At 39.1% G+C, this 13,525-nt stretch overlaps 1 protein-coding gene across 2 annotated transcripts in view; it reads right to left on the bottom strand.

The window, feature by feature from the left end:
• Positions 1-13,525, bottom strand: part of MAP3K21 (mitogen-activated protein kinase kinase kinase 21) — a 54,221-nt gene that overhangs the window by 27,561 nt on the left and 13,135 nt on the right. For both annotated transcript variants that reach the window (XM_007989816.3, XM_007989817.3), the window contains exons 2-4: positions 7,975-8,155; positions 3,783-3,931; positions 2,057-2,232 (exon numbers count right to left, since the gene is read on the bottom strand). In XM_007989816.3, coding sequence (XP_007988007.3) covers positions 2,057-2,232; positions 3,783-3,931; positions 7,975-8,155 — 506 coding nt within the window. The remainder of the gene's footprint in view (positions 1-2,056; positions 2,233-3,782; positions 3,932-7,974; positions 8,156-13,525) is intronic.

Raw genomic sequence — 13,525 nt, 5'->3', positions numbered from 1 at the left:
GAAGAAGGCTGGTCTCAAACTCCTGACCTCAGGTGATCCATCTGCCTCGACCTCCCAAGGCACTGTGATTACAGGCGTGAGCCACCACGCCCGGCCATTAGTCTTTCTGAAATGTTATGTATAGCTCACATTTGTTTCAATGTTTAATATTAGAAGGGCTTTGTTCTTTATTTCAAAGTTTGGAGATGTGTTTCAGAAATATGCTGTGGGAACTTAACTCTTTTCTATCAATCAGCCTATGGTAAAATTGGTTTCATTATACATCATTTCATTTTTAGTCACAGTTTCCAAGAGCCTATCCACAACATTGAATGAGGACTTACTGAACTATACATTTTCCCATTGCATAAGAATACAATAGTTTAGGCATCTATTCCCCTGTTAATGGATATTCAGGTTGTTTTAAGCTTTGCAGTATTACAAATGATGCCCAAGTGAACAACTTTAAGCATGTTTCCTTGTGCACATGTGTGAGTTTCTGAAGAGTCTATAAGCGGAAGTGGAACAGCTGAGTCACACGCCTCTATTACAGCATAAGATTCATAACAGGAATATGTATACACTTTAAAATTCATTGCTCACTTTCAACAACAACAACAATAATAATAATAATTGCTCATTAAAACAGTAATAATAATAATTGCCACTATCTCAATGGTTAAAATAGATATCAGGAGTATATTAACAAATTGTACTTAGGTTCATTTAATGCCTGCCATGTGCTGAGTCCTATGTTCAATGCTGTGTATGCAAATGAACAAGAATGTAAAAGCATAGTTCATGAATTTATTATCTTATTATCTAGCAGAAAGGACAGACCAAGAACAATTACATCAGCAAGTATTAATACAGTATGACTTATGCCATGATACGTGAAGCACAAGACATTCTGATCACCCGCAGTTTACCCAGTGGAGTAGAGTAGGGGAGGGAACTATCAGGGACTGAGAACGGAGGGGCCACCACTCATGAAGTGGGCACAGAAGCTAGGGAGGAAACAGGATCTTCAGCAGAGGAAAGAACATGTGCCAAGGTTACAGGTCAGGAGCAAGACATCATGGGGACTGGAAGAAATTCAGTATGGCTGGGGACAGAGGCAGTGGAAATTTAAGGCAAAATATGTAAGGAGGAAGGGAGTGGACATGGCAAAAGAAGTGGGCAGTGGAAGCAAGGCTGATCAGATTTGCATTTTAGAAGGAGAAGGCGACAGATGAGGGAAGCAAGGCTGGACAGAGAGTGCCCAGTAAGGATGCTCCAGTGGCCGTGCTGGTGATGAGTGGGGTTGGCAGGGATTAGGGCAGAAAATTGCCCCTGAGGGTCTTTGTCACACAGAAGACCACGGGAACATTGTAAAAAGACCCTTGAGACTGGGTACCTGGCAGAATAGTGATCCCATTATCACAAATAAGGGAAAGAAGGAGAGAAGGCATGGGGGAGTGGGGGGAGCTTCTGCTTCAATGTCTGGCTTCAAGAGATTACATGGAGCCCCTTTTGAAAACTTGTCAACAAGGTCCAAATCACTAGCCTGGCATTCAAAGGATCATTCAAGGGTACAAACGCCATATCCATCTCCGAGTCCTAGGACTGTGGCACTGTTCTAGCTTGTAGTAAGAAAGACAGCCTAACACTGAAACTCAAAACAATCTCCCACAGACAGGTTCTGAAATCGCATTTTTAAGAAAACATTCTGCATTTCAGGGAATGCCTATGACACACCTGGTATTAATTTCTATGCCAGCATGCTGAGAGATAATGGGGAAGGGAGACAAATAAAATGATAAAATAATGATTAATGCCTACAAAGTGTCTCTTATGCTATTCGCTCTCTCTTTTTTACTTTGAAAATTCCTCTAATAAAAGGGTATTTTCTCCAATTATACATATTGAGTACACTTCTATTTTGTTTGTGTTTTATTTTTAACCTGAAAGAAGGTGAGAATCAACAAATATTGACATCTAAAAATATTTTAGATAACGCTAACAGTGCTTCTCGCCTCATATTTTCCATAATTTTCATAAATTCGAGTACATTATGCTATTTAAAAATTTCTCTCACCTTTTCCTTCGTTCTCAACTCATCAAACATTTGCTGAATTTCTAGTTTCCAGTCGTCTTGCATGGAATGAAAAGATTCTTGAGGCATTTCAGTCATCACTGCCCCTTCAATAGCAGTCAGCTGTTCAAGAATTAAGGCAAACGATGGACGAATATGAGGGTCTTGTTCCCAGCATTCTAAAATAAACAAGAATCACATTAATTCCATCTCTCAACACAGTTCAGATTATTCCCAAGACATCAGAGTCGCTAAGAAATGTTTTACATGGAAGTGTATTTCAACTTAACAATTTGTCATTCCAAACTGGAAGCCTCCATTTATAGTACCTGCTCCTGGAGATATTAAGAATCCATTGGTAAAAGTTTGAATAGTTTATTTTACACAGTGTTCATGTCACAGGCATGCATAATAATGACTATTAGAGGAGGCTGTTGCTGTCTATATGATACCACATTTAATAAATGGATGTGTGCTTCCCATGCTTTACTACGGATACCATGTTTCAGGGGGTTAAGCCACCACAACCAGGTAATTTACTGATATGGAGTCAAGTAACTCAAACAAAGTCTCCAAAATGTTATATCCACATGAGAAGTTCTAAAAAACAGCCTAACAATGAAGGAAGGCAACTTGAGGCTTACAAAAAGAGTTAGTTAACAATTTCTAAAAGATAAGGATCAAATAGATATGGTCCTGGCAAAATCATGCCTGTTAAGACCATAAGGCATTTCTGTTCACTAAGTCAAATTTAAAATAGCAGATTTGGGGCCAATTCAATACTGTTTTTGAATTCTACTCATGTACTTAGTGAAAACATTTTTACTATTCAGTTGGGTTTTATACATTAAATAAGTCACTGATAAAACTGGATTGTATTTAAGCTACTTAGTTCAGTAAAACTTTACCAGACATTCTAGATCAAAGACTAGGTTTCTAATTCTTTTTTTTTTTTTTCTTTTTTTTTTTTGGACAGAGTTTCACTCTTGTCACTCAGGCTGGAGCGCAGTGGCATGATCTTGGCTCACAGCAACCTCCACCTCCCAGGTTCAAGCGATTCTCCTGCCTCAGCGTCCCAAGTAGCTAGGATTACAGGTGTACGCCACCATGCCTGGCTAATTTTTGTATTTTTAGTAGAGACGGGGTTTCGCCATGTTGGCCAGGCTGGTCTCGAACTCCTGACCTCAGGTGATCCGCCCACCTCGGCCTCCCACAGTGCTGGGATTACAGGCATAAGCCACTGTGCCAGGCCTCTAATTCAAAAATTAGAGTCACAGAAATTGCTTTTTTTACTTTCATTTTTATTATTTATTATTTATTTATTTATTTATTTATTTATTTATTTATTTATTTATTTTTTAGAAGGAGTCTCGCTCTGTCGCCCAGGCTGGAGTGCAGTGGCGCGATCTCGGCTCACTGCAAGCTCCACCTCCCGGGTTCAGGCCATTCTCCTGCCTCAGCATCCGGAGTAGCTGGGACTACAGGCGCCCACCACCACACTGGGCTAATTTTTTTTTTCTTTTTTTTTTGTATTTTTAGCAGAGACGGTGTTTCACCGTGTTAGCCAGGATGGTCTCCATCTCCTGACCTCATGATCCGCCCGCCTCGGCCTCCCAAAGTGCTGGGATTACAAGCATGAGCCACTGCGCCCAGCCTTGTTTTTTTTTTTTTTTTAAGATATTCCAATGAGAAATTCTTGCCCCCACAAAGACACACACACACAAAATACCTTTCATGAGCTTGGCAAACGGCTCAGGGCAGGTGGATGGAATGGGCAGAGTGAGTTTATTGACTGCTACCCCATAAGCCACGGCGAGGCCATCAATGCCCCGATAGGGCACTTCTCCCGTGAGCAGTTCCCACAGCAGCACTCCATAGCTAGAAAGCAAGAATTTCATATGTTCAATGGGCTACATGGTGTCTTTTCCTTATGACACACTTAGTGAGATAAACACTTCAGTACTTTCATCCACTCCTAATAGGACACTCTTTTCCAGAAAAGCCTCTAAGTGGCTGACATCCCAAGGTGGGAGGTGGATTCTTCCCGTCAACAATTCAAACACATGCAAATACATTCCATCCCAGAAATCAAGTATGCATTCATTCTAGGAATTTAAACTACGTAGTGAATAGGAAAGCGTAACAGTAGTACACAATTGAATTAAACAGGGTCCAGAACCAGGTCACACTTTAGGAGTAAGGTGGCTATTTTGCTGTTTCTCTTTCTATCTCATTTTTCCCACACTTAAATAAAACCTCTTGAGGATTATTAGGACACCGAAGAGCACAGCCCCACAGAGATCTCATGGTGCAAGCCACAGGGCTGACACGGAATCATGTTGATTAACTATTTTTAAATAGTTTTTTGAAACTGTTTATCTTCCTGCCTCTCTCTTTATATTTAGGTGTGTCACTAATGTTTCTATCATATTGCTGAACAGTAAAGAACAGAAAGACATCAGTGTGGGCCGCCTTGCACCTGCTGGCAGGACATACGTCTCTTTTTCGTAATAGAGGAAGCCAGGGTGAAATGGAAATAAAAAGCAAGGCACAACTGCAGTCCCTGAGTTCTCCAAAGCATCATCACATGGGATGCAGACGCAGCCACAAACAAGAACAAGCAAAGGCACAGAAGAGGATTCCTAAATGAATGTTTATCATGAAGGGTTGAATTTCACTACATTTCCATACCACAGACTGAGATACCCCAAATTCAATTTAGTACACAGGGACATAGGCACGAGCCTTCTGCATTGTATATATTTATTCTCTTCTGCTATCCAAGTCACTTGATAAGAAAACCTTGGTTTTCTCTTATTCTTCCTCAAAACATAAAGTACACACAGATATCTTTTGTTAAGTAAATTTAAAGAATGAGAGTCACTCCATATGATGCACTTGACTTCAAATTGAAACACATAAGCATATAAGTAACACTGTCTTGCAAAAGACACAAAATTGCCGGGCATGGTGGCTCACACCTGTAATCCCAGCACTTTGGGAGGCCAAGGCAGGTGAATCACCAGAGGTCAGGAGTACAAGACCAGCTTGGCCAGCATGGTGAAACCCTGTCTCTACTAAAAATACAAAAATGAGCCAGGCATGGTGGCGTGTGCCTGTAGTCCCAACGACTCAGAAGGCTGAGGCGGGAGAATCACTTGAACCTCAGAGGCAGAGGTTGCAGTGAGCCGAGATCACGCCATTGCACTCCAGCCTGGATGATAGAGCAAGACTCAAAAAAAAAAAAAAAAAAAAAAAAGTAAAAGAAAAGACACAAAATTACAGCCAGATAATAGGAATAAGTACCTAAGTACCCCTGTTTTAATGCACTTTAGAATGCCTACAGTTAGCAATAATATATAGTTTCAGATAGCTAGAAAAGAGGATGTTCCTAACACAAACAAATGATAAATGTTTGAGATGAAGGATATGCTAATTACCCTGATCTGATCACCATACATTGTATGCATTGGAACATCACTATGTACCCCATGAATATGTATGATTATGTCATTTGAAAAATAAAAATAGCTGGGCATGGCGGTTCACATCTGTAATTCTAGCATTTGGGGAGGGTGAGGCAGGCAGAATGCTTGAGCCCAGGAGTTCAAGACCAGCCTGGGCAACATGGTAAAACTCATCTCTAAAAAAATACAAAAATTAGCTGGGCATAGTGGCAGGTGCGTATAGTCCCAGCTACTTAGAAGGCTGAGGTGGGAAAATCACTTGGGCCTAGGTGGATGAGGCTCAGTGAGCTGTGATGGCACCACTGTACTCTAGCATGGGCGGCAGAGCAAGACCCTGTTTCAAAACTCAATAAATAAAATAAAAATTAATTAAAAGGAACAGTCATATTTGGTTTCCTTTTAAATTCTACTAATAGAACTAGTGAAGCTCTATTCACTTTCCTAATCTTTTAAAACCTCATTAGGTTTAACTTTTTAAAAAATGTGAAATTTAGAGGCCACTGAATTCACTGAATTATTTCATATGTGTTGGTTATATATAATCTTTTTTTTTTTTTTTTAGATGGAGTCTCACTCTGTCGCCCAGGCTGCAGTGCAGTGGCACAATCTCGGCTCACTGTAACCTCCACCACCTCCTAGGTTCAAGTGATTCTCTTGCCTCAGCATCCCGAGTAGCTGGGACTACAGGCGTCCGCCACCATGCCCAACTAATCTTTGTATTTTTATTAGAGATGGGGTTTCAACATATTGGCCAGACTGGTCTGGAACTCCTGATCTTGTGATCCACTCACCTCGGCCTCCAAAAGTGCTGGTATTACTGCTCACTAGCTATTTCTCCACTCACAAGGCCCTTAAAGCTGATCTTCAGTGAACTCTTCTATCAAATAATACTGAGATCCACTCTACCATCTCAAAATACAGTTTTATTCCAAAAAGGAAATATATAATATATATAATGTACTACTTGTAAATTATACAATGCTATAACTGTTAAAGTTAAAATCATTATTTTCCAAAGCTTATGTGTTTCCTTTTGATAATTTTCTTAAAAATTATCTATATTATAGTTCATTATAGGAGACACCTTCATAATTTCAAAAATAAGTAAACTTAACTCATAGATCATTCAACAAAAACAAAAAAAATCTTACATAGAATAACTAAAATTATCTAAATTCAAAGAAATTCCTATTAAAAAAATAACAAAACTAAAAACATAGCAATATAACTTTGCTTCTTGGAAGTTTCAGGAAATGGATAATCTAGGATGGATCATTTTTCCAGAGAGAGAAGGGCTTATCCCATGAAAAACCAATGTGAAAAAAAAGTAACTATTTCAATAGAACTACTTCTAAAGTATAGTACACATTTTTCTGTTCTCTTAAACTGGGTAGAATACAGTATAATGAAGCCCTCTCCTGAGAATTCAAGAAGTGTAATGACTCAGGGCTGTGGTGTCGGGAGTCAGGGATCTCAGTCCTGGACCTAAAATCTGCTTCTTAGTTTTACAACTCTAAGCAAATTTCTTAACTTTCCTGTGCCTCGGCTACTTAACCTGCCAAACCAAGATAATAAGAGCTGTAAAACTTAGATAACAATCTCTAAGTGCGTAAGACAGTTACTCTGTAGTACAGTAACTGTTAGAAGGAAGGGAGAAGAAAATCAAGTAATATCAAATCACCAATCCCTAGCATTGCATAGGTAAAGCCATGCTTTTTGAATGAAACTTTTTTTATGGAAATATCATCAAAAGAGACTTCCAAGCAATGGTATCTATAATTCAAAGAGATGACCTGCCCTGCTCTTGCCCATCCTGATGTCCTACAATGTGCTTTTGTACATGAATGGAGATATGCAAGGATGTTTGACCCTACAACTAAGCAGCTCCAAGAATGGGTAGTTTCTCAGTTTTTTTCATAATACAGTCAACTCTCCACATCCACAGATTCAGGCAACCACATATGAAAAATATTCAGAAAAAATCCAACAATAAGAAATAACAATACAACACACACACACATACACACACACAAATTAGCCAGGCATGGTAGTGCACACCTGTGGTCCTAACTACGCAGGAAGCTGAGGCGGGAAGATCACTTGAGCCTGGGAGGTTGAGGCTACAATGAGCCATGATTGCATCACAGAAAACTCACTTTAATTTACTGGCACATCCTACAAAATCTTGGGCATTTGGTGTTAATTCAAATTATAACCAGTTTCAACTAAACTTGCGATTTAACAAGAAAGTTCTCCTCTGAAATGCAGTCATATGACAATACAAACATCAAATTATCTGTTCCATTGTCATTACAATTATTTTGATCAAAACCATAAAAATGTATTCAAAAATGCCTAGACTATTTATGCTGAGAATTACTGAATACTTTGGGACTCACTGAAATAAAGCATAGCAAGCAGTTTCTGCAGATGTTTGCAAAAGGAAAAGCTCACCTCCAGATGTCACTTCCCTTAGAAAACAAGGAAGACTTGATCACTTCGGGGGCCATCCAGGCATAGGTGCCTGCTGCGCTCATTTTGGTCGTCCTGTGCCATTCCCTCGCCAACCCAAAATCTGTAATCTTCAATGTTTTATTGCAGATGTCATCATGCTCTATCTTCTCAAGTAGCAAAACTAAAGAAAAATCAAAAGTGAGAGACATTTGCATATTCTTTTAATTTTTCTGTCACAATTTTTCTATGGCATGTAAAACACAATCTTCACTGCAGTTGGCAGAATAAACGAGAATAAACTGGTATTTTACCATTTTACTTACAGCACACCTATTATAGTCTTTAGTGGGTTATTTGTGTCTGAAGTTACAAGTTATTTTATGATACAATTTAATGCTCTTTATGAGTAGTTCTCTTTCTGAGAAAGTGAATGATTTCTAAGAGCAAGAAACATTTCCTGAGATATCACAAGTAGGATCAGCAGTCTGTAAAAATTTACCTGATATGAAAAAAATATATTATTTTCTGACCTAAGTACAGAATCTTTTCTACAGAAATGGAGAATACTGAAATTAGATGATATATTACCATAGCTCATTATTATCAAACATTATCATACATTAAATTTGGAAAGTGCTTACAGATTCTTTAACTGATAAAGATAATATAGGAGATATAATTGCTTTACTGGAGCTCAAAATATAGCAAAAAGTAAATACAGCAGTCATCCAGTTGCTGGTTTTCCCAGTGCCAGCCTCCTGCCAATGTAGACAATGCACAAGGGCAACTCCCGGGAGTGAAGCTGATGCCAGCATCTGTCCCTGAGCTCTTGTGTAGCTCTGCAGCTACAATAAATGTGCTTTCTTTTTTTTCTTTTTTTTATTATTATACTTTAAGTTCTAGGGTACATGTGCACAACATGCAGGTTTGATACATAGGTACACATGAACCATGTTGGTTTGCTGTACCCATTAACTCGTCATTTACATTAGGTATTTCTCCTAATGCTATCCCTCCCCCTGCCCCCCACCCCATGACAGGCCCCTGTTTGTGATGTTCCCCACCCTATGTCCAATTCTTCTCATTGTTCAATTCTCACCTATGAGTGAGAACATGCAGCGTTTGGTTTTCTGTCCTTGTAATAGTTTGCTCAGAATGATGGTTTCCAGCTTCATCCATGTCCCTGCAAAGGACATGAACTCATCCTTTTTTATGGCTGTATAGTATTCCATGTTGTATATGTGCCACGTTTTCTTAATCCAGTCTATCGTTGATGGACATTTGGGTTGGTTCCAAGTTTTTGTGATTGTGAATAGTGCTGCAATAAACATACGTGTGCATGTGTCTTTATAGCAGCATGATTTATAATCCTTTGGGTATATACCCAGTAATGAGGTGTTCCAATTTCTCCACATCCTCTCCAGCATCTGTTGCTTCCTGACTTTTTAATGGTCATCATTCTAACTGGTGTGAGATGGTATCTCATTGTGGTTTTGATTTGCATTTCTCTGATGACCAGTGATGATGAGCATTTTTTCATGTGTCTGTTGGCTGCAAAAATGTCTTCTTTTGGGAAGTGTCTGTTCACATCCTTTGCCCACTTTTTGATGGGGTTGTTTGATTTTTTCTTGTAAATTTGTTTAATTTCTTTGTAGATTCTGGATATTAGCCCTTTGTCACATGGGTAGATTGCAAAAATTTTCTCCCATTCTGTAGGTTGCCTGTTTCCAGTACCATGCTGTTTTGGTTACTGTAGGCTTGTAGTATAGTTTTGAAGTCAGGTAGTGTGATGCCTCTAGCTTTGTTCTTTTTGCTTAGGATTGTCTTGGCAATGTGGGCTCTTTTGTGGTTCCATATGAACTTTAAAGTAGTTTTTTCCAATTCTGTGAAGAAAGTCATTGGTAGCTTGATGGGGATGGCATTGAATCTATAAATTACTTTGGGCAGTATGGCCATTTTCATGATATTGATTCTTTGTATCCATGAGCATTTTATTCTCACCTCACCTGCACCCTCCTCCCTGGCCCTTCCCAGCACCTTCAGCTTCTCTCCCTTTTGCTGATCTGCCTCTACCTAGACCCACGCAGAAATGTTCCCTAGGTTTTCCACGAGGCTCTAATGTAGCTGGAGGCTGCCACTCTCTCCTCTAGCTAATCCCTTCTATAGAGACAGGAGAGGGTATCTGATTTGTAGAACATAATCATAAAGAGGCTCATTTTTTTTTTCAAATGTTAGTTTTAGTAAAAACTAACACTTCTGAGTATATTCTACTTGCCAGGTGAGGTTATAGGTATTTTAATTACATAACCCATATGACAGTGCTATAGGTCGATACTATTATCTCCACTGTATACATAAAGACACCGAGGAACAGAGATGTTAAGTAATCTGTCCAGGGTCACAGAGCTAAGGAGCAGTGAAGTTCAAGTAGTCTGACTCCAGAGCCTATGGTCCTAACCACTGTGTACACATTTAGTTGATAGCTTTTACTAATTTTTCACAAGATCTTTCTTTATCCTTTGGAAATCTCTCTCTACTCAGGTGCCCATTCTCCTCCCTTTTGATTTCCTGTCATTGGTCAATTATTAACTGATCTAAACAGAGGCGGTGTAGAGTGGCAATGAACTGCAAGCCCTCTAGGGCCACCTGCTTGGATCCCATGTGCTTCTGCTTCCTTGCCTGTCTTGTGAATTACGATAGTACCTATATCATAAGATTGTAGGGATGAGTAAATGAATATATGTAAAGTGCTCAGAACAGTGGCTGAGACACAGTAAGCAATCTGTAAGAATTTCACACACACACACTCTTTCATGAATGGGTTTGAAAGTGTTTTTAGCAAGTCTTCAAAATCAATTTCATGAACTTCAGGAAATCCTGCCTCTTTTTCAAGGCTTGAGATTTCACAGTGGATGTGCATTTTGATTGGATTGGATTGTCGAACATTTACAATATCAGGCAGTCATAGGAGCTAATGTAATTGGAGGGAACCCAATTGGCGGAAACCAACACTAGGTTTAAATGTGGAGGGTTATTTGAGTAGGGGCTTATTAGATAAACAATCAATACTGAATAAACACTGTTATGTTATAACTTTTTTCTCCATGTCATCTTGTAACTGAAATTTAGAGAGCAAGAACCATCTGTTCTATTCTTATTTCCATTATAGATATGAAGAATCCGAGTTAGGATGGCTATATGCCCATGGTTATACAGTGGTTAAACAGTAAGGTCAACACGCTACCATTCCTACTCTTAATGCTGTACTACATAGGGAGAGATGGAGAAAAGGAGGGTGAGAGAGGCAGGGAGGAGAGAAATCAGAGACCCACTTCCATTTGAAATAGCCTTTCATTCTTCCTATCCATCTATACTGTCCTGATTTTCAAGGACCAGCTTCCTTAGAAAAACCCCCTAAACATCGCACAAAATTGTGAATGATTTTATCTTTCCTATCATTTGTTACTCACATATGACATTATTTTGTCAGTTATCTTTTTACCTAAGACTTCTCTACCTGTTATGTACAAGCTACTTAATCTCAGGAACTGTATTTTATAGCATTCTGTGAATCCTCCATATCGCCTAACATAGTGCCTTGTACATCACAATGTTCAATGGAATATCTTTTGTTAATGATAATTATCACCGATTCAAATAATACGAATATTGCCCACCATTTACCAACTCTTGGCTATGCAGAGTTGTTTCCACACATTTAATATTTCACTTGATCGTGACACTAGTCTCTGAGGCAGGAATATAATCTCCAGTTCAGAGCCTAGAAATGTTATCCAAGATCAAAGAGCTAAAACACAGCGCTGGAGTTCATCCCCAGCCCTCTTCTGCGCTGCTCAGAAGCTATTGGTTATAAGAAGAGGGCAAAGCAACCAGAAATCTCATTTTGTGAGATTAATTTTTGAATGTTCCATCCACATCAGCTAAAGGCATATTTGTTTCTCGGTCCTTATTCCCTATGAGTATAAAGAAAAAAAAAAATACCTACAGAAAAAGAGATTTAGGTCCCCAATCCTTTAAACCCATGTACTTAAACCACAGAAAGAAGCTGAAACAATAACAAAAGAATACGGGGGAATTAATTAGCTTTTTTTTCATCAGCTGCATTATCTTTTCCTTCTAGAAATACCATTAATTTCACCTTTAAACAATAATTGTTCCTGCCACCAAAAGACCCCAAATTAACAATCAAAATGGCTTGCAGTTCTATAAAACTTTGTCAAAGCACTTTTATACACATTATCTCCCCATTCTTACAAACCTCCAGACAGGCAGACATGAGAAAGGACTGATGAAAATAGGCTTCAAAACACTTCCTTGCCTCCTGATCCACACCCCAGACCCCAAGTAAGGGCTGGCAGCCCTTGTGATGCAAAGGTCAAAGAAAGTCTGCTCTAAATAATGAAAACAGCGTCAAAAGTGAGAATTAAAAACCAAACACTAACAAACTTCATTCCCAAATAAATGTGATGGCAGCATATGATATTAGCAGACTTGGTTCTGACAGTTTCAGAACAGCAGCCCCCATTCCTTGGTCCAAAGTTTCCACAGGAGCCAGGCACCTCCACACTGTGGGTTCACAGAAAACAAGTTCAAATCACACTCCAAATGTCAACCCTTTAGGGTTCCATGAAAGGCCCATTGTTCTGGATTCCATTTCAGAGGTGTTCAGCAGAATTCCTGGAATGCCATATCTTTTGGGCAATGTGACTGAAACCAAAAATAGCCCGTCCCACAACAGGTAACATAATGGGGCACACTGCCAGGTTTCAGCCTAAAGACACGTGGTTGGCAGCCAACTTCCGCTTCCTGTCATTCACGCGGGCAGAACCACGGTACACTAGCTGGTCACCACTGATTTTAATGTACAAACCAGGCAAACCAACATTTTGGCCACAGAAATGGTAAATTCTTGTGAGTATCCTAGCAACAACTGTTTGAGCACCCTTTCCTGCGACTTCAGTCAAGATTTTTGACCCTCGTTAGCCCCATTCTTTAACAACTGGCCTTTACAACCTTGTACTTAGCCTACTTATTCAACCATGAGGCACTGAATTTTTTTCAGCTCCTTTGAAGTTTCACATTGGTATTTTCAGAATTATAGTATATAACGTATATTTTTTTAAAAAGCAATTACTATGTACACCATGTTCTCAACATTGATGGGATCACTGTGTCCAAATTCCATTTAATGAGTCAAATGAGTTTCGATTAATCTTTAACTGGAAATGTATTATCCAAAAAAATGTCATAAGCAAGAAAACAAGTTGAGAAAAGCAATAATGTGAAAGAATATATTAGCAAAAAACTTTACCAAACTTTATAAATTTCAACTTTGAGGACAATCCACAATTTATATGGAATGAATGATAATTTTCTAAATTGACATATAGCATAGAATATTTCTCATATTTCTTTCCACCCATTCCCCAGCGGCACCAGTTCCCCTTCACCCCAAGACCATCTGCCTCCCCCCTTCCCCCGACTTCTACCCCAGACACATACCCCCCACTCACTATCCAGCCTATGGAAT

The sequence above is a fragment of the Chlorocebus sabaeus genome, chromosome 25 (assembly GCF_047675955.1).
Source record: "Chlorocebus sabaeus isolate Y175 chromosome 25, mChlSab1.0.hap1, whole genome shotgun sequence".
Taxonomy (NCBI): Eukaryota; Metazoa; Chordata; class Mammalia; order Primates; family Cercopithecidae; genus Chlorocebus; species Chlorocebus sabaeus.
This window is presented reverse-complemented; position numbering and strand designations above follow the sequence as displayed.